The 27,929-nt window shown below is 47.2% G+C and overlaps 1 protein-coding gene across 1 annotated transcript; it reads right to left on the reverse strand.

Annotated features, from left to right (window-relative positions):
* Nucleotides 1-238: 238 nt before the first annotated feature.
* Nucleotides 239-27,929, reverse strand: NATD1 (N-acetyltransferase domain containing 1). The gene is made up of 3 exons (XM_053365545.1): nucleotides 27,389-27,929; nucleotides 13,737-13,855; nucleotides 239-3,601 (listed from the first exon to the last, which is right to left on the reverse strand). Exons 1-3 carry the CDS (start codon nucleotides 27,483-27,485, stop codon nucleotides 3,485-3,487), a joined length of 333 nt encoding a protein of 110 aa, XP_053221520.1. The 5' UTR covers nucleotides 27,486-27,929; the 3' UTR covers nucleotides 239-3,484.

Genomic DNA, 27,929 nt, shown 5'->3' on the forward strand with positions numbered 1-27,929 from the left:
TCCATGAATATGTCTAAACCTCCAAGAACATTGGCCATGCTGCCTGGGGCTGAGAGCTGGAGTCAAACCACCAGGAGAGCATTATGGTGGCTCTCTCTACTTTAAAGTTTTGAAATGTATTCCTAGAGACACTGCCTTTACATTTTTTAATGCCCACAATTTAATCCACGCGAGTTACCTCTTCTCTTTAGTTACATGTCGTTCGCTATCAAATACCAGCAAGACAAGTCAATGCCAATTGGTTTAGCCACACATTTTTATTGTATACCATGCAATAGGGTCAGGTTTCCTTAATAATATGACAAATGGGGGAAGGATAATGTTAGACACAAACAACAACAGAAAAATCATTTTAAGAGGTCCTGAGTAGGAAAGGCACATTATTTACCACTTTTAATTGAATAGTAAGGGGTTGGGGGCAATGAAAATATATCCACACTGAGTGGAAAACAACACTGGAGGACAAGTCATAAATAGATATTCCATTTGGTGGTTTTGGGAGTTGTTCAATTGTCTGTGTTTCCCCAATTAGCTTTATCGCTTGTGCCTTCAACACATGAGTAAGGGAGATGTCTCCATCTTCTGTTCTGTTCTCCAGCAGCAAGCCGTAGCAATTGTCTTAGCAAGCTGCAAGGGAGATACCCCATCACAGAAATAAGCTAGAGTCAAACTGGGGAACCTGTGGCTGTCCAGGTGTGGCTGGACTCTAACTTCCACCACTCCTGATCATTGGCCATGCCAGCTGGAGGTGAAGGCAGTTGGGAGTCCAACAACATCCAGAGAGTCATGGGTTCTCAATCCCTGATCTAGACAGGGAGAGAAATCGTTTCCACCCCACCACAGTTGCTTCTGCAAATCTCTTGGTGGCAAGGGATGAGTAACTGGAAACTCCAGCTTGGAACTGGCAAGCACTGCTATTCAACGTAATATCAAAACACAGAGAACAGAGAAGGGGGTGGACCCGGCAGTAAACCCTTGGTGTTGTAATAAAATACTATCAAAACACATCTCAGGTGGATCAGAGACTGAAATGATGGTTGTAGCACCTTCAGGATGAAGCTGCAGCACTATCAAAATACTGAGCTTGTTTTTAAGGCAGGGTTGGCTGGCCTTGATCTCACTAGGCTCTCTCAAGAAATCAAAACGAAGGACCCTTCACTGCAGTCATCCTAGGCAGAAACTCTACCTGCGTTGAACAGTGGTATACATGAGCAGGAGATGCAAGTCCGTGTTTCTGACAGCCATAAATGCCTGCCTACACACACACACACACACACACACACACACACACACACACACTCAGTGTACAAAAAAAGTAGTGGGACTAGGATTGCATTCACCGCTTGGTTCTTTCCACATGACACCCGACAGCATACCTAGCACGAGTGCTGCATTGAAATGTTGATCTGATCAAGACAACAGGAGAGGGGATTGGCAATCATGATAGGGTCAACATCCACACCGGACATTTCAAGCACTCTTATGCCCCTTTTAACAGCCACGGCTTCCCCTAGAGAATCTTCTGAATTCTACGTGACTGTGAAAGCGGTACAAAAGTGCTTTAAAAATATGGTGCGGACGCGACAGTAGTTACAGAATGGTAAGAAACGGGTGGCTTCCTCTGCCCATCTGCTTTAGCTCCCTTCGGCCCTGAAATGGGCAGAGGTCTACCCATTTTCCAACCCAAAAATGTCAGCAGGGGTCGGCAGGGGTGTGCATCAAAGAGCGGGGGAGAGAGAAAGTTGTCAGGAGAGTGGAAATACAACAGATTTCCCTCCACAAATGCCAGAACTGGTTCTCTGCTGCTTTAAATACAATACAGATAAGCACCAATCAACCTAGCTTTCTGTTGAAAGGAGTAATGTTACCACAGGGACCCATGGTCTTATTTCAACCAAACCCACCAGCTATATTGTTGAAGAACCAAGCCGGGCAAGAGAGGGGGACATTTCAAAGCGATAAAGGCCTGGAACAAACAGAGAAGCCCCTGCGGCCTGCCGTCGCCATGGCAGCCTGGCCTAGCCCGCCTTGCTGAGAAAGCTACAACAGCTCTTAAGTCGAGTATAAGTCTCCACACGAGGACTTCAGAGCAGAGGGACAGGGTTTGGGCAACATGATGGAAAGGGGAAGCCAAAATTAAGTGTTGAAAAACTAGAGAGAAAAAATGGTATTGCCATTTTCGATCATGTAACCCACAGGCATGCGGAGATGAGGTTCAAGTGTTAATTACTTCTCCATCCACACAAACGCTGCTTAGAGCAAGCCAGAGAACAAGCCAAGTCCTCCTCTTTTCTTTCTGACAGCTTTCACATGCTTATGTCCAAGGCTGCCAAGCAAATCCTGGTGGGGTTTTTTTGCACTGTCCGTTTCTGTCAGTAAGTCAGCTGAGGTTTACTTGCCGCGGCTTTTTCCTTGGCTCGCCTCCATTTGGGACCCTAAAAAGTGGCTGCTGATCGTGCCTGGCTTTCCTGTTATTAAAATGCCCAGGATTCATTCGCCTCACACAGTTTCCTCTGCCCTGCCATTTCCTTCCTTCCTGCTGCTACTCGTTAAACTCTCAGTCTTGTTATTGCTTCTCCCGTGAGAGGAAACGTCCGCCACTTGAGGAGGAGAGCTCTGGAAGGGGGCGAGGAAGAAGAATCCCACCAAAACCCAGAACGAAAACAAAACAACAGGCCCTTTCCTTCTCCAATGTGCAGTCAAGTTTTTCAGCCTTCCATCCCAAACGAACTGGATCGCTTAATTACACCTTTCGCCTCTGGGTGGCCACCCAGGTAGGCCCTTCCCTTGTTGTGGGGAACGAAATTCACCATGTACACTTGCTAACTGTCTCACTCAGTCCATATTGCTCACGTCTGCAGAAGCACATCGGAGTGACACAGTTTTCGCGTCTCTAAAGCATCGTGTTTATTGCAGTTAGCACCGAAAACCTGCTTCCTTTCCAAGTCCAACCCCTGCGACAGCCACGGTTTATTTTGCATTGTGAGTTGGCATCCCGACATAGCAAAATGTGCTTAAGGGCCTAAGTGGATGTTTAAAAAAGACCGCCGCCTCTGCAGGGTTGTAGATTTCCAGCTTTTCCCAACCCTGCGTTGGCAAGGAAAGCGGTGCCTGATCTCAGATCATTCTGCTTGATGCTTATTATTTCGGGAGGAAGAACCAAAATTAGGAGGTGACCCCCGCTCGCCCACCCCTCTATTGCCACAATGCTAACGAAGGCCTAGTTTGACACCTGATGGTTTCCTTAAGATAGGAGGCCGATGTAAACAACAAACATCCAGGTGAGACCAGCTATCGCAAGAGCCAGGTGGAAGCATTGTTGAGGAGTTGCACGTTTGTCTTTACAAAAATAAGAACTCTTGAGCATGTGCAGGGGCAGTTCAGGGGTCCCAAGTCAGCCCACAAACAAAAGCTGCACTGGGCCGTCTAGAGACGCCAGGCTCACTCATGTCTTAAGGAGTGTAGGCTCTTCAGCCTTCCTGCGTTAAGACTGTAAACGTTCCAGATACTGAGGCAGTGGGTTCTCCTTGACGTATTTCTGGATGTACCAACACGTCAGGTGGGCTTTCAAGTCCTCTTCAACCACAAAATCCAAGGCTGCCTGAAAACACAGGAAAGCAAAAGAACCACCATCAATATCTTGCAACGTCAAGCTCTCATAAGCGCTGTCAAGATCCAAATGTAGCAGCTGAGTTTTCTGCTTTGAATAAGGCCCATGACTGTTTGCTAGGTAAGGTTCCAAATTTCTGACTGATTTCTGGCTAAATAGGGTTTGGCTGTCCGGATGTACCACTAAAAATGCTTTGCAAGCAAGGCAGCATCTTTTTGGAGAAAGAGTGAGGTCACATCCATACCCTACACCAGGCATAGGCATACTCGGCCCTCCAGATGTTTTGGGACTACAACTCCCATCATCCCTGACCACTGGTCCTGTTAGCTAGGGATGATGGGAGTTGTAGTCCCAAAACATCTGGAGGGCTGAGTTTGCCTATGCCTGCCCTACACAATTAAAGTACATGGCTCCCATCCCAAAGAATCCTGGGTACTGTAGTTTACCCCCCTGATCAGCGGCTCCCACCACCCTTAAACCACAGTTCCCAGGATTCTTTGGGAGAAGCCCAGTGCTTTCAACGTATGGTAAGGATGTGACCTTAAAAGTGCAATAAGTAAGCTATATAGAGGTTGCAGGTGCATGTTGAATATGTGGTCCGTACAGGTGCCGACCTACTGTGCATACTGATTTTCAGTAATATAAATTACAAGCTGGTTTGCCCCATCCTTTTTATTTTTTTGTTGATGTTCATGACCTTGATTGTCTCAACCAGGGCTGCAATGTTAAATGGATTTATTACTATTATTATTACAGTGGTACCTTGGGTTACAGACGCTTCAGGTTACAGACTCCACTAACCCAGAAATATTACCTCAGGTTAAGAACTTTGCTTCAGGATGAGAACAGAAATCGTGCAGCAGAGGCACCGGGAGGCCCCATTAGCTAAAGTGGTGCTTCAGGTTAAGAACAGTTTCAGGTTAAGAACGGACCTCCAGAACGAATGAAGTACTTAACCCGAGGTACCACTGTATTATTATTATTATTATTATTATTATTATTATTATTATTATTATTATTATTTTAAAAAAACATTAATCAGAAACACATTTTTAATTGATTCATTCAGACAGCAGATTTTAATATGTTAATGTCAGGAACCTAGGAAAATGCTTTATACTGAGTCAGACCATTAGTCCATCTAGCTCAGGGGTCAGCAAACTTTTTCAGCAGGGGTCCACTGTCCCTCAGACCTTGTGGGAGGCCGGACTATATTTTTTGGGGGAAATGAACAAATTCCTATACCCCACAAATAACCCAGAGATGCATTTTAAATAAAAGGACACATTCTACTCATGTAAAAACACGTTGATTCCTGGACCATCCGCGGGCCGGATTTAGAAGGTGATTGGGCCGGATCAGGCCCCTGGGCCTTAGTTTGTCTACCCTTGATCTAGCTCATTGTCTTCACTGACTGGCAAAGGCTCTCCAAGATTTCCGGCAGGGTTGCCCCTCAGCCCTGGAGATGCCAGGGACTGAACCTGGGACCTTCTGCATGCAAAGCAGATTGTGATTATTATTTATTGAATTTGTGTACAGTGGTACCTCGGGTTACATACGCTTCAGGTTACACACTCCACTAAGCCAGAAATAGTGCTTCAGGTTAAGAACTTTGCTTCAGGATAAGAACAGAAATCGGGCTCCGGCGGCGCAGCAGCAGCAGGAGGCCCCATTAGCTAAAGTGGTGCTTCAGGTTAAGAACGGTTTCAGGTTAAGTACAGACCTCCGGAACGAATTAAGTACTTAACCCGAGGTACCACTGTACTGCAAATCTCAGGGTGATTCACATAAAAAAATACAATGTAAAAGCACAAAATACATGATAAAAACAAGAACATACAAACAAACCAATAACACCCCACCAAACCAACCCAAAAACTGCAGGTGGCAAACATCATCTTGAAAGTGGTATCTCCCCCCACCCACCAAAAAACCCCCAACCCATTTCATACCCTGCAAGTGTCCCAGAAAAACTAGGACATCCCATTTTCTCTCGTGAGAGAATGGAGGTAAATTTGGAGTTTGATCTCACATCATTTCACGCTGCAATTTCCCCCTGAAAAAAGTGGGGTTTTTTGGGGGGGGACAAACAAACTCGCGCAGCTCTCAAAAAAGCACAGTTGTGTCTTCCCTCAAAGAATTTTGGGAGCTGTAGTTTGTTAGACTACTCCAATTTCCCTCCCAGAGTCTTCTAACAGCACCCGTAAGAAACTAAAACTCCCAAAATTCTTTTAGGGAAGACATGACTGTTTAGTATCATAGAATATGATGTGGCCTAAGATCATATAATTGTACCACTGGTGTCTTCTAAAGCAATGCCTATAACAACTCGTGTAAATTATGGTCCGCCAAAGAGGGTATATAGGGATGGGGGAAAGAATTTTATTCAGGTTACATTTAAAGCCAAGTCTATCATATTCACACTTTCTGAAGGAATCTGAAATACAGTCATCATTAGAAATCTGCACTTCTTCGAATTTTGCGATGTGGTTCTCTAACCAAAGAGTATTTTTTTTAAATGCATATATTAGGGGAAACTGTTCATAAGAACATTTTCATGCATAATTTTTTTAAAAATGCATTTTATTAGGGGAAATTGCCTGCAAAAATGTGTACATTAGTCAGAACTGCATACAAAAATGTGTTCATTATGATAAATTTGCACTAAAATGCTAGTGAATTTTCATGAGGATTAAAAATATATATAGCGCAGATTGAATGTGGAGAATTGAATTCCATATTGGAAAATGAGAAACAGAGAACCAAAATAAAGAGTTCCTTCTGTTCCTAGAGGGCAGGCATACAAAAATCCTTTGCATTTACAGCCCACCTGCAAGCAAATGGTCCCAGGGTGGGTTAAAAATATAAATATAACAAATATGCATAACGTACTATACATTAAAATCATAAAATAAAAACCAGTAATCTTTCAGAAACATATTTGAAAAGACAATGCTACTAGACCTCAAGGAATTAGGATTGCCCCAACAAAGACAGCAGCTGCTGTTTTACCGGGTCTTTCTACGGTTTTTAGAAGTTTTTATTGTTAAATATTGTTCTCCTTCTCCCCTTTTCACTGATGTTATGCTTTGTGCGTGTTTTCTAAGGTTTTTTAAGATGCTTAGAGCCTTTTTATGTAGCTATGCTTTAGCTTTCTAACTTGCCCTGGGACCTTGGTGTGAAGGGTGGAAAAACAAGTACAGTGGTACCTCGGGTTACATACGCTTCAGGTTACACACTCTGCTAACCCAGAAATAGTACCTCGGGTTAAGAACTTTGCTTCAGGATGAGAACAGAAATCATGCTCTGGTGGCGCAGTGGCAGGAGGAGGCCCCATTAGCTAAAGTGGTGCTTCAGGTTAAGAACAGTTTCAGGTTAAGAACGGACCTCTGGAACGAATTAAGTACTTAACCCGAGGTACCACTGTAATAACGATGATAAATGCTGGGACGATATTATCAAGCTTGTGTATGGGAATTTAAAAACAAACAAAAAAGACAAAAGCAGCTTGGCTAAGAAAGTTGCTCAGGGATACACAAAGCCATTGTCTGGATGCCTAAGGAAGCCTCTGAGTGCCACCTCTGATTTGATGTTTGTGAAATAGCTATCTCTTTAAGATGTGGCAGGAATTCCTCCTGGCAGAGACTGGGCCCCCTTTATCACGGCCTCATGCAGACAAAGGAAGCTGTAAATTGTCCTCATCTCCCCTATGTCTGTTGCAAAGGGGAGGGAGGGAGGGAGCAGGATTACCACTGGAGAGGAAGAAAAGCTGCACATGCAGGAACAGCAGGACTCCCCTCCCCAACCCCCACAAATCGGTCAGGGGTGGGCAGAAATAAGAAAATCCCTACTGGGAGCTTCATGGATCAAAATTGCAAACCAATGCCACTTCTACCAGAAATTGCAGGTTGCAGAGGTTGCTTTTCTTTCCCCCTTTTTCCAACGCTCAGATGTAATAAGCGCTGCACAATTCTCCTGGATCATTAGCTAATTTAGTGAACGGATGCTGGAGCTGGGGGAGAGGGGAGGCAAAAGTGAAGGAGGCTCAAATGCAGAGGATTCAAGAGAATGGAGCGCTCTGGAATCAGGAATGAGCAGCTAAGAGAGAATCAAGAGGTCTGGGATTCCGCTGCATATATATATATATATATATATATATATATATATATATATATGCTTCAGATCGCAGAGAAACAACTGGTGCCTGGTTAGATCTCCATGCCTGGCTGCAGTAGTTTGGCCTGGATGAAGCCAACAAGACAGGGGCACTATTAGGAGGTGGTTAATCATCATCATCATCATCATCATCTGACTGGGTTGCCCCGGATACCCTGTAGGCTCCCAGTAAAATATTAAAAGCACAATAAAACATCAAACATTAAAAACTTCCCTAAACAGGGCTGCCTTCAGATGTCTTCTAAAAGTCGAACAGTTGTTTATCTCCTTGACATCTGATGGGAGGGCATTCCACAGGGCAGGTGCCACTACTGAGAAGGCCCTCTGCCTGGTTCCCTGTAACCTCACTTCTTGCGGGGAGGGAACTGCCAGAAGACCCTCGGCGCTGGACCTAAGTGTCCGGGCTGACCGATGGGGGTGGAGACACTCCTTCAGGTATACTGGGCCGAGGCCGTTTAGGGCTTTAAAGGTCAGCACCAACACTTTGAATTGTGCTAGGAAACGTACTGGGAGCCAGTTGTTCAGGACTGGTTGGTATATGGTCCTGGCGATTGTTCCCAGTCCCCAGACTGGCTGCTGCATTCTGGATTAGTGGTAGTTTCCGAGTCACCTTCAAAGGCAGCCGAGATAAGTGGCAATTTACTTTGTTTGGGAGGAAGCTGCCCTTGCTGTGAAGGGCATGTCGCCAATCCATGGCCTACAAGCTACAAGCGGCCCTCGGCAGACTTCCATGTGGTCCAAAGACTGCTTCCCCGTCACTGGCCAGCTGATAGTTATTGGAAGCATCTTGCGGAAGACCATTGGTACCAATCAGCTGAGGAATAAGGGGAGCTGAACCTCCCCATGTGAAAGGTGTGTGCAAGATTGTGTGTATAAGCTGGTGAGAGGGTGAAGACCACCAGGGGAGGAGAAACCCAGCCCTCAAACCACTGTCACATTCAGACCTTAGGGCCAAAAAGGATGCTCTTTCAGAAAAGCTCATGTTCATCACTTGGATGACGCACTTGGATCCATCACTGTAACAAGAGACACAAGTGGCTTTAGTGGCACTCAGAGCCTTTTACAAACTTAGGGTCACCTGAGATACCAACCTCATGGGGTACAGATTACTTGAAGGTCAGCAGTTCATGCTCTGCTAAGCATTCTGTCTGCATTACAGTGGTACCTATAGATGCGAACGGGATCCGTTCCGGAGCCCCGTTCGCACCCTGAAGCGAACGCAACCCATGTCTGCGCAGGTTGTGATTCGTCACTTCCATGCATGATGTCATTTTGAGCATCTGCGCATGCGCAAGTAGCAAAACCCAGAAGTAATGTGCTCCGTTACTTTCGGGTTGCCGTGGAGCGTAACCTGAAAATGCTCAACCTGAAGCACATTTAACCCGAGGTATGACTGTACTGCAATACTGTTGTACAAGGAGCTACCTTTGAAAATAGTCTAGAAATGTCCTCTTATACAGAATCTAGCAGGCATTCTGTATGAATCAGAACCGGGCATTACGAACGTATTATGCCGGTCCCCTCTAGCTTTCACTCTCTTCTTTGTTTCCAGACGCATTTTAAAGTTAGGTTGCTTTCAACCAAGTTCTACGTAGAAAGGGAACCCAGCAGGGAAATTTGTCAGTTTTGGTTTCGCTCCATTTTTCATTTTTCCAATCCTAAATTAATTTCCATACCAATTTGTGATTATTTTTAAAAAAGAATAAGCCTCACGAAAATTCATCAGCCTTTTAGTTCTAATGTAACCAAATGCAGACATTTTTCTTTTGCAAAACACATTTCCTTACATAATGCATTTTTGTATGTTATTTTCAGTAATATGTGCATGTTCTACTCTACTATGTATATTTTTGTACACATTACTTGGGCTGGAGAACCGCACTACAAAATTCAGAATTCCAAAGGGTGAATTAGTTAGATTCACCTTTAAAATATGAATTGAAACAAATTTCTCTCAATACAGTCATACCTTGGGAGTTGAACAGAATCCGTTCCAGAAGTCCATTCTACTTCCAAAACGTTGAAAAACCAAATCATGGCTAAGCCCTATCAGACGTTCAGCTTCCAAAAATAGTTTGCAAACCGAACAGTCACTTCCAGGTTTGCGACATTCAGGAGTCAAAACATTCAGGAACTAAGCTGTTCAAAAACCAAGGTACAACTGTACTTCTGTATCACTTTGCAATTCCCCTCCCCTCTTTCTAACAAAAGATCCTTATGAAAATTCACCAACCTTTCGGTAAGGTTTTCTTACGTACAAAGTTTTGTATGCAATTTTGCCAAATATACACATTTTTGCAAAAAGAAAGTTTCCCAATATAATGCATTTCTGGATGTTAAGTTTCATCGATACAGGCATTTTCATGAACATTTTACCTGTGTGTGTGTGTGTGTGTGTGTGTGTGTGTGTGTGTATACGTACGTACGCATGTGTGTGTGGTAGAGAAAGTTTAAGTTATAATATCCAAAACCATAAATAAAACGAAATGAAAAAATTGTTCATATTTATTGGCTGGAATACTGCACTGCAAAATTGGAAGAAACAGAGATTTTGAGGGTTGGGGTTTTGTGCCTGTATTGTTTTGCAAAGTGTGAATTAGGTAGGTTCGCCTTTAAATGCAAGCTAAATAAAATTTCGCCCCTATACCTAGAAAGGTGGTAGACTATGCACTGCCAGCACGGTGCATTCATGCAAATGCAATTCCCTACCAGCGCAGGGCAAGCAATAAAATAAACAAACCAACAAACCATTTAAACAGCAATCTGACAGGCAGAAATGTGGCAGGTAAAGCTTCTCCGACCAGCTTTTTCACCTCCTCACATTTGTCAACATCAGGCTACCATTGAACAGAGAGGAGCCAGTCAACAGACGTGGGCAGCCTCTTTTCCTTCCATCCCTCGGGAGAGCATCTCTTGTTCTCACGCTGAAGATCAAGAGAGGACATCAGGAAGGGAGAGCATGTCACATCTGCTGCCTGCCAACCCTCGTTATGGAAATGAGGCAAATCACAGGCAATCAAATATGCAAAACCGAGCCTTCTCCATCTCCACGCCTTGCCCACCCTGGTGCTACTACTCCCAAAGAGACCAGGTTCCGCTTCTGGAAAACAGGAGGGCTAAAAATAGCCGGCAAGCGTCGAGAGAAGCAGGGCTTAAAGAGGGGACAGAGGAGGAGGCAGCAGTGCAGAAGGATAACGCGGACATTCGTCAGGGTTTATTAGAGCAGGCTGTAATTGGGCATATGGCTTTCTCCTGTCCCCCCCACCCACAACCCTCCAAGCTCGGCATTCAATTGAGCCTTCCCTGGCTGTATTTTGGTTCCCCTCCAACCAGCTCCCCAGATAACAACGAAGCCCATTTTCCACCTGGCTTGAGCACACAAAGCTGCCTTCTTGCCCAGGAGCGAGGGGAAACCCTAGGCCCCAGGGGAGGGGCAAATATGGCCCCTCTACTCTCTGCCTGGCCCTCAGGACTCTCCTCAAGCCACAATCCTTCACACAACCACACTCCACACCCTCCTTTAGCATTTTTACCTAGCTGGAATGTGTCCTTCAACTCTGATAATGCCTCTTGCTTACGAGGAGAGAGATAGAGTATGTGAAGAACGAAGACTACTGTACAGAATAAATTTGTATAAATTGCTCCACCCACTTTTGCCCCTGGCCCCGCCCACCCCTGGCATGTGCCCCCCTCCCCCACAAAGGTTCTGCAGAAGAGAATGTGGTGCTCAAGCTGAAAAACGGTTCCCCACCCTGGTTATAGGGACGGAGAACTTTTGACCTGTGAGCTAAATTTGACCTGGCCTAGATCCCAATTTGGTCTGCAAGTGTGGTTTCCCCAAATCACACCCACCTGATGCAGCCTTCCACAGCCCATTATAGAGAACCAGATTACTGGCTCTAGCTAACTATTGTCTATACAGACAAATAGCAATTCTCCAGGGTCTGAGAAAGGAAGCCTACCTGGAGATACTACCACAGGGATTGATCCTGGGATCTTCTGTGAGCATAAATCACACCAGAGTTGCAAGGGTGGGGGGAGCCACACTGCAACAAGTTGCTCGCCCCCTGCCCCCCAGACCCCAAATATTTCCGTCATTCATGAATACAGTGGTATCTCGGGTTAAGAACTTAATTCGTTCTGGAGGTCCATTCTTAACCTGAAACTGTTCTTAACCTGAGGTACCACTTTAGCTAATGGGGCTTCCCACTGCCACCGTGTGATTTCTGTTCTTATCCTGAAGCAAAGTTCTTAACCCGAGGTAGTATTTCTGGGTTAGTGGAGTCTGTAACCTGAAGCGTCTGTAACCCAAGGTACCACTGTATTAAGATGTGGGTCAGAGCTCTCTACCTAAAGCGTTGACCCTTCTGTGCCTTTTCCCACCAATTTTCCAAGTCAAAGCATGCATCCGACCGCCGAATTACGGTGTCTCCCCACCTACCCTGTCACCATGCCAGATCTCCAGATCTGGCCAAGGAAACCTCCAGGCTTCCTCAACCTCGGCCCTCCAGATGTTTTTGGCCTACAACTCCCATGATCGCTAGTTAGCAGGACCAGTGGTCAGGGATGATGGGAACTGTAGCCTCAAAACATCTGGAGGGCCGAGGTTGAGGAAGCCTGCTCTAGTGCTTTTCTGAATAATTTCAAACCCAGAATTAAGTTTGCCAGGAGAAGCAACTAACACACACAAAAGTACTCAGGGTGGCCGCAAGTCTTGTTTTACAGAGGATGGTCCTCTGTTTGAAGGTACAGTTGAGTCGCAGCCGACGTAAATTTTTCATGCACAATTTCAACCACACATGCTCATCTGAAGCTTCATTCCAGCCTTTTTCTTTGGCCTGCATCTCTCTCTCTCTCTCTCTGCTCCTCCCTTCTACCTTCATCTGTCTCTGCTTACGTCCCTCTTCCTGCTCTCTGCCAGGAGGGGAGGCAGCAGAGACATTGGGGAGGCCTCCCCACAAGGCTTCGTCCCCTTGCCAGCCAGCCATGGAAAAGGTAATTTTGGCTATGCGCGATTTTCATGTGTGGATACCACCCTTGGAACCAAATCCCTGTGTATCCTGCAATACAACTGTATCTTTAACATCAGTGGTAGTTTAGTCCAAGTACAAACTAAAGAACCCCCCCAGAAGGCTCCTGGGGGTTGCCCACCCAAACCTGCATGCTCACCTGATAGCACAGTCTTCCCCTAAAGCTTTCTCTAAATTATGGCAATTTATTTCCAGATTTGCATCTCTTACGGGGATGGCAAGCCTGTAGCCCTCCAGATGCTGTTGAACTACAGTTTCCACCATCCCTGACCACTGGCTATGCTAACTGAGGCTGATGGGAGTTGGAGTCTAGCAATATCTGGATGGCTGCAGGTTCCTTGCCACAAGCTCTGGATTGTACCTAATGCTAGTCCTACTTGGAGTTAGACCTATCAAAATTAATCAGTGAGCCCAGTATACCTGAAGGAACGTCTCCACCCGCATGGTTCAGCCCGTAAGCTGAGGTCCAGCTCCGAGGGCCTTCTGGTGGTTCCCTCCCTGCGAGAAGTGAGGTTACAGGGAACCAGGCAGAGGGCCTTCTTGTTAGTGGCGCCCGCCCTGTGGAACATCCTCCCATCAGATGTCAAAGAGATAAGCAACTATCTGACTTTTAGAAGACATCTGAAGGCAACCCTGTTTAGGGAATGTTTTTGATGTGTGATGTTTTATAGTGTTTTTAATATTCTGTTGGGAGCCGCCCAGAGTGGCTGGGCAAACCCAGCCAGATGGGCGGGGTATAAATAAATTATTATTATTATTATTATTATTATTATTATTATTATTATTATTATTATTAACAGGTTCACTTGTTTCTATGGGTCTTCTCTAAGTGTAACTTATTGTGGGATGCAAGTTTTATGCAAATATGTGTACTCTTTTGGGAAGGAGCTGCAAGTAGAAGCACCATATGCAACCCGTACCTTTGCCAGATGTTTGGCTATTCCTCTTCCTCTGTAGGCATCTGGTACTTCTGTGTGTTGCAGGTCCACTATCCTTTTCCCCACGTACTCGTACAACAGGACCGCTTTGTCATGACAACCTGCAGGAGAAAAGATGGCATCCACACACTTAAAAGAAATATGGAACAAAACCAAGAACCAAAATCTGCTGGACTTTTTGTTGTTGCTGCTGTTATTTTAAATTTATACCCTGCCCTTCCTCCCAAAGGAGCCCAGGGTGGTAAAGAACAATGGATAAAACAACAGTAGAAATAGATTTTAAAGAACTTTACAACAATTCCAACACAGGTGCAGGCTGGGAAAGATCTCAACTTCAACGCCTTGTTGCAAGAAGAAGGTCTTTGGTAGGCCCCAAAAGGACAACAGAGGTAGTGCCTGTCTAATATTCCAAAAGGGCAAGTGCCACCACAATACAATACGAAACAATAATCTTAATTGTCATTGTCCCATACAGAACAACGAAATTGAAAATCTACATCAGACATTCAGAAACCAACAAGCCTGCTATCCCAGCTATCCCAGCCTGGTTAGCCCCCTAAAAACTCTGATACCCCATAATTAAATACAGTATACTCCCATAGAGACTACCTTACACTGCGTTTAAAACCAAAATTGCATTTGGGTAGAAACTGTTTCTCAGGCGGCTGGTCCTAGTCTTTATAACCCTGTACCTTCTTCCAGAAGGCAGATGCTGAAAGAGATCATTTCCGGGGTGTGCACTATCCTGCGCTATCTCTGCAGTTTTCTTACGGCACCTGGAAGCACACATTTGATCCAAGGTAGGGGGAGTGCATCCAATTATTCTATCCGCAGTCTTTACAACCCTGGACAACATTGTTTTTCCCCTGGCCGTGCAGCTCCCAAACCACACACACAGACCATAAGTTAATACACTCTCAACTGAACACTAAAGGCTCTATTCCTACATTGTACGGGATGGACCTCCACAGGATGCCTATATAGCTCAGTTGGTTAGAGCGTGGTGCTGATAATGCCAAGGCTGCAGGTTCGATCCCCGTATGGAACAGCCGGGTATTCCTGCCTTGCAGGGGGCTGGACGAGGTCAGAGCTTTCCAAACTGTGTGTCGCGACCCATTAGTGTGTTCAGCTGCAGCGTGTAGATGTGTTGCGCAAACACTCCTCCTGGGGCTGGAAAGGGGTCCGTTTAGCCTCCAGTTTGCTAGTGAAATTTAATTACTGTGTCATGAAATGATGCATGTCTAAAAAGTGTGTCACCAACAGAAGTTGGGAAATCTCTGGACTAAGATGACCCTCAGGGTCCTTTCCAACTCCACAATTCTACGATTGCATCTTCTGTCTTCTTCCATTATCTTGGGGTCAGTTTTATAGAGTACTAAACGCTATTTATACAGCACTTCAGTACATTCATATTACATTACTACCACTATATTTTCTCAATAATTCTCTAAGGCAGGAGAACTGTATTACCCATTAGCAAAGAATCAGTCTTCATAATGGACAGAGGATAGGCTGCAGGCGGGGGGGAGCTTGCGTATTTTAACGGTCCCGGGGGGGGGGTGCTGATTAGTATTTGTGGAAAACAAGAATGGGGAACCCATACCTCTCCAGTTGTTGTTCAACTGCAACTCCCATCAGCACCAACTATTGGCCATGCTGGCAAGGGGTGATAAGGGTTGAAGCTGAACATCTGGAGAGAGGGAGAAGGAGTGCAGTGTTCTGGTCCGAGTGTTGGACTGTTGTTGTTAGCCTCTGTCTGTTTTGAGGGACAATGGAGTGCAGGGGCATAGTGTGGGGGGCCAGGACCCCAGGCACACAATTTGGAGGGGCGCAAACCAGGCATCCCCACACAGGGATCCCTTTCTTGCCCTGCCTGCTACCAGGGGTCTCTGGGCCCGGAGCTTGGCCTGGGACTGCTGCAGCATCCCTGGCCCCCTCGCTAAATGGCTGCCCAGCTAGCGCTCGCTCACTCCTCGCTCAGACAGTGAGCGGACACAGACGAAGGTGGGCAAGGGGTGACCCCAGTGTAGCCCGATCTGGCATTCCTCTCCATGGGCATTGGGGAGATTCACCCACCAAGGGCCATGTTGGCCAGCCAGGCTCCCCCCTATGTGGATGGACAAGCAGCATAGCACAGGCCTGCTTGGCTCTGGGGACAAGGGCTGGGCCAGTGCAACGGGGTCCATTCACCCTCCGGGGCTGTACATACCCCGGGCACCAGCAAACGCCGCTACGCCACTGAGGTTAGCAGCACTTCTCTGGGGCGCAAGACTGGGTAGTGTGCATGGTAATGTCTTGGGCTGCCCAAAGAGACTCCCCCCTCTCACAGCTTCGCTGGATTGATTTTGCTGTCTCTCCTTCTGCTAAACACTTTCTCCGCAATCCACCTGCTTAGTTGTTAAGTACACGTGTTACGAAGGCATTTTTCACTTCCTGCATTAGCCACCATGTGTAGCTTAAGCTCTTGAGCCGGAAAGGCAAGGCAAAATTCCTTTAAAAAATATATTTTTAAAAAATAAGAAGGCCAACATCAAGGCAACTTATAAGCATGTTTGAACAAAGCTGCTTTCTGTCTTAACTGGGGCAGGCTCCCACAAGTAGGTCTGCTGTCTCAAGTGGGGATGGTGCTTTCGCACTCAGGTCTTACCGCACACTTCACATAGGCAACTGGTTGGCCACTGCGAAAACGGAGTGCTCTTCTAACACTATTGTAGAAAAAGACAACAGACTTCTGAGATTCCTGCATTGCAAGGAGTTGGGCTATATGACCCTTCCAACTCTACTATGATTCTACTTCCTAAGCCTGATATCTGCAGATAGGAAACCACTGAGTCAGGCCATTCACTTATCCAGCTCAGTCATGTCCAGACCAGGTGTAGGGAACATCTGGCCCTCTGGGTATTGCTAAACTACAAGTCCCATCATCCCTGGCCATGCTCGGTGAGGCAACATCTGGAGGGCAAAAAGGTTCCATTCACCTGGTCTAAATTGAGCAGCTATGGCTCTGTAAGAGCTACAATTCTCAGAGCTTCTTGAGAAGAAGAAGAAGAAGAAGAAGAAGAAGAAGAAGAAGAAGAGGAGGAGGAGGAGTTTGGATTTGATATCCCGCTTTATCACTACCCGAAGGAGTCTCAAAGCAGCTCACAATCTCCTTTCCCTTCCTCCCCCACAACAAACACTCTGTGAGGTGAGTGAGGCTGAGAGACTTCAAAGAAGTGTGACTGGCCCAAGGTCACCCAGCAGCTGCATGTGGAGGAGCGGAGATGCGAACCCAGTTCACCAGATTACGAGTCCACTGCTCTTACCCACTACACCACACTGGTGGAATTGATTGCAACCCCCTCTGGGAACCCTAGCTCTGTGAAAGGAATAGGAGTTTCCTTTCAACTCTCAGCACCCCTTGCAAGCTGCAGCTCCCAGGATGCTTCTGGGGGGAAGCTATGACTGTTCAAAGTGGTAGGACACAGTTTCAGATTTGTAGTGCGGCTGGGGCCGAGTTTTCTTTCAGCTGGTGCAAAAGACCGCAGAGATTGTGCAGTTTAAATTTCACGCACAGGACGCATGAGGCAGGGTAAAGACTGACTAAACTCCAATTAAAAAGGAAAGAAAGGTTTGCATTGACTCATAATCTTGTAGGCATGGGAGCATGTCAGGCCAGAGGGGAGGGGTTGCAGGGCTCTGTGCACAGACTGCATGCGCTCCCGCATAGAGCTGTCAATCATCCCAGGCAGAATAAAAAGCCCCCAATTCATACATGCGCTGAATAGCACCCAGGCACAGCTTTGAGTCTTGGGAAGATGCTGGGCAGGAGGGGGGTCCTTGGGAGGTGGAAGAGGCTGGTACAACCCCAAACAAGGGATGACTAGTCAGCTAGGCCTTTTCCAGCCTCAACAGGCCAAGTGTGTCAGACACACAATTCAGCTCAGTGTCGCCAGGCTGAAACCACTGCAATGGTGAAGGGGCTGCCACATGGCGAAGTTTCTTTGGGGACACGGCATTTCCAAATATCGCTTCCGTGGGTTAGCTAAGCTCTGCTGTGCTTTAGGAATCTGCGCTCACGGCGAATCAATATGGAAGAGGCAAGAGCTGGAGCTCAGGGCCAAAGCGTCTGCTTTGCACGCACAAGGTCGCAGGTTCAATCCCCAGCGCCTTTCGGTGGGGCTAGGGAAGTCTCCCTGTCTGAAATCCCGCAGAGCCACTGCCAGGCAGTGCAGACCAATGGTCTGACCAGTGCTTTTTCCCAAGAAAAATACAGTTGTACCTCGGGTTAAACGTGCTTCTGGTTGAGCGTTTTCAAGTTACGCTCCGTGGTGACCCGGAAGTAGCGGAGTGAGTTACTTCTGGGTTTTGCCGCTCGCGCATGCGCAGACGCTCAAAATGACATCACGTGCATGCGCAGAAGCGGCGAATCGCGACCCGCGCAGTCACGGGTTGCGTTCTACTCAGGATGCGAACGGGGCTCCGGAACGGATCCCGTTCGCATTCAGAGGTACCACTGTAAGTTTCAGAGAACTCACCATGAAGTTGTTACAGAAAGTTGCTGGGTGACTCGGGGCAGCCCTGAACCAGAAGCTGATTTGGCAACAGCAGCATTCGCCGCCTGTGGAGGTGCTAAAAACTACAGCAAGCTGGCTGAGTGGCGGTTGCCCCTAGTTCTGGTGCAGGGCAAATAAATGCTCCCCCACCTCCTTCGTTCTTAGAATCAGGCAGATGACTAGGGCAGCTTGCAAGGACCCTTGTGCAAATGCCTGCGCATGATAAGCAAAATGTAGGAGCCTCTCCGCTGGTCTGGCCCAGCCAGTCCCCTCACCCCCTAGTCGCGGTCCGAAATAACTAGCGTGGATGGGAAACATGGAGGTAAGAGTTCAATTGCATGCCATTGTGCACAAAGGAACACACAAAAATTAAATGCACATGGGGAAAGTTGGATCTGTGCAACCCACACGCGCACTAACACTCTGGTGTGTACATACCACCCCTTCCTGTCTCTCACACTTTTTAAACAGGCAAACGAGGTAATGCAGATAAGGAGACTCCTTCTTGGCCTTCGGACTAGGCAACAGGAAACGGCTATGAATGCTGTTTGAACAAGCGCCCACAGAAAGAGAAAGAGAAAGAGAGGGAGAGAGACAGAGAGGCCAGGCAGGTTGCAGAATTAAAAGGAACAGTTTGTTCCGAGAGCGCCGCTGCTTTCTTGTGATTCAGGACAAAACTCTTGTTTAGAAGGGGGTTGTTTTCCCTCAAACTCGAGCAACTGGCATGTTACTAGAGAGAAAGAGAGCGTCAAACAGACCACAGAGAGAGGGCTTAAACCACAGGAGTGCCAGAGAACTGGCTTGGCAAACAGGCCAGCTCATGTTTGACAATGCAAAGCTTCTTCCTTTTTGGGATTCACCTTCAATTCAAATCAGAGAAGGCAAACTGGGCAGGGCAATTTAAAACAGCAACAACAATTATTGCATGTAAGTGAGAAAAGTTACTGGGAAGGCTTTTGTTTTCGGTGCCAAGAATTAAATGCGTTCAGATCTTCTGGGGAAGTTTGGAAGAGGCCACAATGACAAAGCAAACACAAAGAATCATGGGGGAGAAACGTTGCAGGATTCCTATTAAAACCTGCAAGCCCTATCTATCACTTTCCTTAATTTTAGACATATTATTTCACACACACCCAATAGCCTTCTAAAACACACTCACGAAGGAGACCAGCAAAAAAGGTAAATGGGGCACATCCTCTCTAGTCCCTCTGAAATACAAGCAGCATGTTATTCATACCCATTTCTGATGAAAATAGGGACCTCCTATTCAATAATAATAATATTAATAATAATAATTTATTTATACCCTGCACCCATGTGACTGGGTTGCCCCAGCCACTCTGGGAAGCTTCCAACATACCGTGGTACCTCTGGATGCAAACGGGATCTGTTCCAGAGCCCCATTCACATAATAATAATAATAATAATAATTTATTATTTATACCCCGCCCATCTGGCTGGGCCTCCCCAGCCACTCTGGGCGGCTTCCATAAAAACCAAAAATACAGTAAAATATCACACATTAAAAACTTCCCTGAACAGGGCTGCCTTAAGATGTCTTCTGAATGTCAGGTAGTTGTTTATCTCTTTGACATCTGCTGGAAGGGCATTCCACAGGGCGGGCGCCACTACCGAGAAGGCCCTCTGCCTGGTTCCCTGTAGCTTTGCTTCTCGCAATGAGGGAACCGCCAGAAGGCCCTCGGCGCTGGACCTCAGCGTCCGGGCAGAATGATGGGGGTGGAGACGCTCCTTCAGGTATACTGGACCGAGGCCGTTTAGGGCTTTAAAGGTCAGCACCAACACTTTGAATTGTGCTCGGAAACGTACTGGGAGCCAATGTAGGTCTTTCAAGACCGGTGTTATATGGTCTCGGCGGCCGCCCCCAGTCACCAGTCTAGCTGCTGCATTCTGGATTAATTGTAGTTTCCGAGTCACCTTCAAAGGTAGCCCCACGTAGAGCGCATTGCAGTAATCCAAGCGGGAGATAACCAGAGCATGCACCACTCTGGCGAGACAGTCCGCAGGCAGATAGGGTCTCAGCCTACGTACCAGATGGAGCTGGTAAACAGCTGCCCTGGACACAGAATTGACCTGTGCCTCCATGGACAGCTGTGAGTCCAAAATGACTCCCAGGCTGCGCACCTGGTCCTTCAGGGGCACAGTTACCCCATTCAGGACCAGGGAATCCTCCACACCTGCCCGCCTCCTGTCCCCCAAAAACAGTACTTCTGTCTTGTCAGGATTCAACCTCAATCTGTTAGCCGCCATCCATCCTCCAACCGCCTCCAGACACTCACACAGGACCTTCACCGCCCTCACTGGTTCTGATTTAAAAGAGAGGTAGAGCTGGGTATCATCCGCATACTGATGAACACCCAGCCCAAACCTCCTGATGATCTCTCCCAGCGGCTGCATGTAAATGTTGAAAAGCATGGGGGAGAGGACAGAACCCTGAGGCACCCCACAAGTGAGACCCCAGGGGTCTGAACACTCATCCCCCACCACCACTTTCTGAACATGGCCCAGGAGGAAGGAGCGGAACCACTGTATGACAGTGCCCCCAGCTCCCAGCCCCTCAAGACGGTCCAGAAGGATGTTATGGTCGATGGTATCAAACGCCGCTGAGAGATCCAGCAGAACTAGGAAACAGCTCTCACCTTTGTCTCTAGCCCGCCGGAGATCATCAACCAGTGCGACCAAGGCAGTTTCAGTCCCATGATGAGGCCTGAATCCTGACTGGAAGGGATCCAAATGGTCCGCTTCTTCCAGGCGTGCCTGGAGTTGTTCGGCAACCGCTCGCTCAATCACCTTGCCCAAGAATGGAAGATTTGAGACTGGGCGATAGTTGGCCATCGTGGCCGCATCTAAAGATGGTTTTTTAAGAAGCGGTTTAATAACCGCCTCTTTCAGCGGGTCTGGGAAGGCTCCCTCACGGAGGGAAGCATTCACCACCCCACGAAGCCCATTGCCCAGTCCTTCCCGGCTAGCTTTTATAAGCCAGGATGGGCAAGGATCCAGGAGACAGGTGGTTGGTTTCACTCGTCCAAGCAGCCTGTCCACATCCTCGGAGGTAACAGATTGGAATTGATCCCACTCAACTTGACTAGACAGAACTCTAGCACTCTCCCGCCCCGGCCCTGCTCCCACGGTGGAGTCTACTTCTTCCCGAATCTGAGCGATTTTATCTGCAAAAAACTTTGCAAAATCATTGCAGGAGAACATGTGGCCCATACTGGGCCCCGATGTTGCAGGTGGTTCCGCTAAATTGTGAACCACCTGAAAAAGTCTCCTGCTGCTGTTTTCTGCAGATGCAATAGAGGCGGTGAAGAAATTCTTCTTCGCCGTCGCTATCGCCACTTGGTAGGCTCGACGTTGAGCTCTAACCTGTGTCCGGTCAGATTCGGAATGAGTTATCCGCCACCGGCGCTCTAGCCGTCTCAACGATTGTTTCATTGCCCTCAGATCCGTGGAAAACCACGGGGCTGTCCGGGCTGAAGCGAACATCCTGAAGCGAACACAACCCGCGTCTGCGCGTGTACCGGTCGTGATTTGCCGCTTCTGCGCATGACGTCATTTTGAGCGTCTGCGCATGTGCGAGCGGCGAAACCTGGAAGTAATGCACTCCGTTACTTTCGGGTCGGCGCGGAGCGCAACCCGAAAACACTCAACCCAAAGCTACTTCAACCCAAGGTATGACTGCACCGCCTTCCATCTGAAGATCACAGGGCGGTTCACAACATAAAAATACAAAATGAGAACACAAAATATACATAATCAAACAAAAACAAACACCTTTAAAAAGCCATAGAATGTTAATCAATGAAAGGCCTGGTTATAGATAAATGTTTTCGCCTGGTGGCTGAAGATATGTAATGAAGGCACGGGGCGACCCTCCCTGAGGAGAGCATTCCACAAACAGGGAGCCACCACAGAAAAGGCCTGTTCTTGTGTTGTTGGCTTCCAGGCCTCTCATGGAGGAGGCCCACAAAAAAAGGGCCTCAGATGATCAAGTAGTTGAGTGGACCGACTGCAGGTTAGGGTGATGTGAACACTCTCGCCCCCCGCCCTGTAAATAAAAAGAAGCAGAAGCTCCGCAAGTAAAAAAAGAAACAGCTCATCACAGGGAAAGGTTCTGTTTTGTTTGCTACCCAGTTGCAGGGAGAGGTGGTTTTTTAAAAACGTAGATGAGCATCAAAAGTGTAATTAACACACACACACACACACACACACACACACGCTCACTTGACATAGTCCAGCCCATTCTATCTTCTCAGAACTCCCACCAACTGATTCTGCTGCTGGTGCAGGCAAAGTCTCACATAGATAAGGCGGTAGATCTGAATCTGGATGGAAGGAGGAAACTCTCACAATGGCATATATCCCCAGAAAAATGTTTCCTAAAACTACAAAGCTTGCGTATCTGAAAAAAGGCTAAGCTAGAGAGATTCCTACCTTCTCCCCGCAAACTATTGTTCAGCTGTGTTGTGGCTTGGGAGTGCAGCTCCAAGACTTTTTTTTTCCAGGGCAGGAGCAATTATGACCACTTGTAGCGCTCTGGCAAGGGAAGGCGGCGATAATGAGGCTTTCAAGTTTGTGATGGGTTAGCACAGAGCAGCCTTCCCAACTATTGTTGGCTGGGGGCACCGAGCTGGGGAAGGCTGGCAATGGAGAAAGTCAGAGAATGAAAGTCCCACTTCATACCAGTGGTTTAAAGCCTAGAACTTCTTTCCAAGATCATTTGCATTTCCAAGTAAACACTAAAGGTTGCATTTTGGCTGGTGAAGATCATTTGGTAAAGCTTAGCGTGCTTACAAGCTGAACCTCTGCAGTCGCCACTGACCAGTGGACTTTACTCTAATGCATGTGTTATTGCAGTCGTGCTGATCCCTACAGTTCCCAGGTTACAATGGGGATAAATAGTGGCTTTGTTTGGATGCAGTGCTAAACTGTGGACAATCTGCAGTTAGCTCTGGGTTTGACTTTCCTCCCTCTCCTCTTCTGATGTAACTGCAAGGAGGCGACCTTAAGCTTCCACTTCCATTTCAGATTAAGTGCAGTTTAGTGTGTCGTACAAACCCTGAATGGTAGATTATTGAAAGAAGGCGGTTTAAGCCATAGTTTGTGAAAGTGGCTTGTTTCAACTAACTGCAGTCAAGATTAATCAAGTTTAGGGATCAATGACATACTAAACTGCAGTTCATCTAAAGTGGAAATGAAAAGTTTCTGATCATTTCCTTGTAGCTGTGCCAGAGGAGAAGTAGGCAAGCCAAGGTTTAGCGTTACCATCTGATCATTAGAGCAAGTCTAGGGTTCAGATGGGATGCGGGTGGTGATGTGGGTTAAACCACAGAGCCTAGGACTTGCCTATCAGAAGGTCGGCGGTTCGAATCCCCGCGACTGGGTGAGCTCCCATTGCTCGGTCCCTGCTCCTGCCCACCTAGCAGTTCGAAAGCACATCAAAGTGCAAGTAGATAAATTGGTACCGCTCCGGCGGGAAGGTAAACGGCGTTTCCGTGCGCTGCTCTGGTTTGCCAGAAGCGGCTTAGTCATGCTGGCCACATGACCCGGAAGCTGTACACCGGCTCCCTCGGCCAATAAAGCGAGATGAGCGCCGCAACCCCAGAGTCGGCCACGACTGGACCTAATGGTCAGGGGTCCCTTTACCTTTACCTTAGGGTGCAGTTGTCTGCCCTCAATGCAAGGCCAGTAAACTGGTTCTATAGCTAGGTAGCACCCTTTGTACCCTCTTCCAGTCCCTCTTCCAGACTAGCCTACTTCACAGGGCTGTACCACTACTTTGAGTTCTTGGGAAGAAAGGAAATATAATTCTTTTAAAAGGTGACGGAGTCCAACAATAGAACATACTGAATATTTAAAATGCACCATGATCTCCTGTATAGCCCTTCTGGGGATGCAGCTGTTCCTTTGGTCATCATGTGGCAGAGAGTTCCACATTTCATTCAGGTGCTTGGTGGAAAATGTTATTGAAACCAGCTGCAAGCTTATTCAACAGTGTTCCCTATACACCCTGCCTTCATTGTAAAGAGTGAACACTAACATCTGTTCCTCGCTCATTTTTCTCCCCAAACTCTCTACCCTTGTATAAATATTTCCCTATCATGTTCCGCACACCCTTTCGAGATCTCTTTTTGGAGCTAAAGAAAATTAAAGCCCACTACAAGAATACCTTTTCACTCACACAACTTTTTTAAAAACAACAAGAGCAACTGAACTGATTTACAGCTCGGCAGATTTCCTACGGGAATCCATCAGTATGAAACTATTTTAACCATGTGCTATTTAAAGAGACTGTTTGGCTTCACTGTTTTCTTTGCAGCCCTTCAGTCGTCCCAGCAATATTCATTTGATGGTTTACTTTTACCCATTGTTAGGCCTGAAAAAACAGCATGTGGTGGTACTTAGCGAAAAACAAAATCTCTGTGTTACTATTCTTAGTAGCTTATGAACAATGTCTCCTATTGGGTATATCATTTTTGAAATTGTTTACCCGTTTTAATATAACCTGCAATTTGACTACGAGCAAGCGCTTAGATTCCTTTTTCCTTAACCCAAAAATGGTGGTTCTTAGCTTAAAAATAAAAGCAGAAGAGGAAAAATGGAACATATCTTGATATATTTAGAAAAGACAAGCATTCTCATTGAGAGAAAGTTATCCATGCAATGCAGTATATATTCCAGCTGAGGTTAACAGAAATAGCCACCTGCCTGGTCGCCTGCAGCGAGCAAGAATCTGTTGCAGGAGATTCTCCTATACAAACAGGAGAAGAGATTTTCTGTGTTCCTTTCAGGTCATTTGTGGGTCATAAACGACTATCAGAGGCACATCTCTGACTGGGCAGGGTGTTAAGTTTTATGTATTCATCAGCAAGACACTTTTATCCACTCTTATAACTTGACACAGAACCATCTTGAAACCAAATGGTACTCTGAGGAGATACTTCATCATTTTCGACTCCCCACCCCTTAATATTTAATGGACTTGTTTTTTTGCATTGCTCACATAACCCATCTGCTGAATGGGCAATGGTGTTGTACCGTTCCGTGCAACTTTTCAAAATAGCATTGATAATATCTAACACCAGCATATTGCTGAAGATGCAAGTCAATGCAACAGGCTTTGGGAGCAAATATGCATTCCTTTATGTTGTTGATCCATTAAATGGGTAGACAGGAGCCTACATAACAGCCCTGCAGGATCAGGCCAAAGGCATTTCTAGTCCAGTGTCCTGTTCATACAGACGCCCATAACAAGCCTGAATGCAACAGCAGTTCTCATGAAAACAAGGGAAACTGCTTTCTGCAGAGTCAGAATATTGGCTCATTTAAGCTCGGTGTTTTCTGTTCTGACTGGAAGCTTCTTTCCAAGGTTTATGGCAAGGGGGTCTCCCAGCCCAAGTCTGGTACCCTTGCCTTGCTTGTTGCCTACCCCTTAAATCCAGGGTCTCCAGATGGTTTTGGACTACAATTCCCATCATCCCTCACTGCTGGCCCTGCTAGCTAGGGATGGTGGGAGTTGTAGTCCAAAAACAGCTGGAGACCTAAGTTTGGGGAGCCCTGTGTAATCTGTCCCTTCAGTGGTCAAGCAGGAAAGCTATGAAGCATGCTTAAGCCATTTGAGAATCCCAGCATGGACCTTGCAAAAAGTAATGTTAAAAGGGTCTCTCTCTCTCTCTCTCTCTCTCTCTCTCTCTCTCACACACACACACAAACACACAAACTTTTGACATGGCTTGCCCTTAGTAATATTGCAGTCATGGACCAGGGCAGTGTTTTTTTTCAACTGGAGCACAGTTCCAGCACCTCTCAGGTGGGCGCCACTAACAAACTACACTTTCCAGGACTCTTTGAGGGAAGTCATATGCTGTACATGAATGGTTTGTGAGCAGCCCCAGACTCCGGCAGGGTTCGTGTTAGTGTTACCATTTGCCACTTTGCTTCAGATGGCAACATGCCTTGAACTAGCCTTAGGCCTCAGCTGTGATGCTAGGAAACAAGGGGATGCCCTCTGCATATGGTCATGGGAGGTGCTTTTTATACTACATGTGTTTTAGGCCTCTCAAGCCACACCACAGAAAACAGGACTGCAGCCGTAGCCAATCTCTGACAACCACAGCAAATTACTCGAAAGCAACTCCCTTTGGAAAGTCTGCAGGGTATAAGTTATGCATAGGATCAGGCCCCACATGCTGTTAAGATGCAGCTTACAATCTAAGTACTGTTCCCTGCAGCAAAAATAAGTAGGGAACCGGATTTATAAAAGTAATCTTGCCCATCACATGATTTACTCAAAATTAGCAGATTGAGAGAAAAGGGAGGGGAGAAGGCGGCAGCAATCAAACTAAAAATTAAGCAAGTTTGTACCACCGAGCGAGGCGGAAGGGGGAGGGCGTGGGGGCTTCTGGTATCAACCTCCACAGCTTATTTAAAAATAGATCCTGCGAGGACAGGTGTTCCCCTACCAACCAGAGAGTAACCAAGACAGCAGTAGCAGCAGCTTACGGGGAGCAAAAGAGCGCAGCTCACACAGGGGAAGAAGGCAGGCGGGGGGGGGGGGGGAGAGAGAAAGAGAAGGGAAAGCAGGAATAAAATTTCTGGGTCGCCCCTTCTCCCCCACCTCCTTCTCCTTCCCACAATCTCCCTGTATCCAGTTGCTAAGAGGTTGACACCATAACTAATCTGTTGCATAACCAGCCTCACACTGCAGCAATAGTTTTTTTTAAAAAATAAAAAAGATAAGGGGGGTAAAGGAAAAAGAGAGAAACTAATATATAAAAATTAAGCCCCGCAAGAACAAAAACCACAGAGATTTGCTTTGAATTCTCCAAAGAGAATTGCGGGTAAGGCTTTTTTTTTTCCTTTTTGCAAGCGCATCCATCGCCTCCCTACATTCCAAACAAAAGATTGCGCGGGGGTGGGGGGGGTATTTTTTGGGGTGGGGGACACACACAGCAAATCCGATAGGGCCAAATGAAAGGAGGGAGGGGAGCCATGCACGAGCCAACCTCCAGCCCCTACCCCCCAAGCTCCCCTTGTCTGCCCCCTTCTTCTTCCGCCACCTCCACCTGGTCTCGCCTTTACCGTTCAGCCTGACGGTGAACTGCCTCCTCTTGCGGTCGTGCTCCACCTGGATCGGGCAGCCGGGCTCCAGGATGTTGAGCTGCCCTGCCTGGGCCATGGTGGCGCGGGCACAGCAGGCCGACCCGGGCGCGGGCTGCTTGGCTGGCTGCCTCCTCCCTCCGGCGCCCCGCTTCGGCGTGCTCTTCGTGGGCTCGGTTCTTTTGTGGGCGCGCGGGGGGCGCCTTGCGAAGAAGGGCCGCCCCTGCTGCTGCTGCTGCTGCTCCCTTGCCTTCTCTGCCCCCCTCCCTCCCCGCGCGCTCCTGCCAAACCAGCCAGATGTGTCCAAAAGAAAGAAAGAAAGGAAAAGGGGAAATGTTCGGCGGGGAGCAATTAATAGTTAGGCAGGATCTGCTGCTGCCGCCCCCTCCACCTCTTGTTCTGCGTCTTCCTCCCCCTTCACCGCCTCTCCCCCCCCCCCCGCAAGCCAACTTCAGCGGAGAAAGAGTGCAGGGCAGTGACCAGGGAGAGACATCATAATCTCCTGCTGAAACTGACACACAGC

The sequence above is a fragment of the Podarcis raffonei genome, chromosome 14, assembly GCF_027172205.1.
Source record: "Podarcis raffonei isolate rPodRaf1 chromosome 14, rPodRaf1.pri, whole genome shotgun sequence".
Taxonomy (NCBI): Eukaryota; Metazoa; Chordata; class Lepidosauria; order Squamata; family Lacertidae; genus Podarcis; species Podarcis raffonei.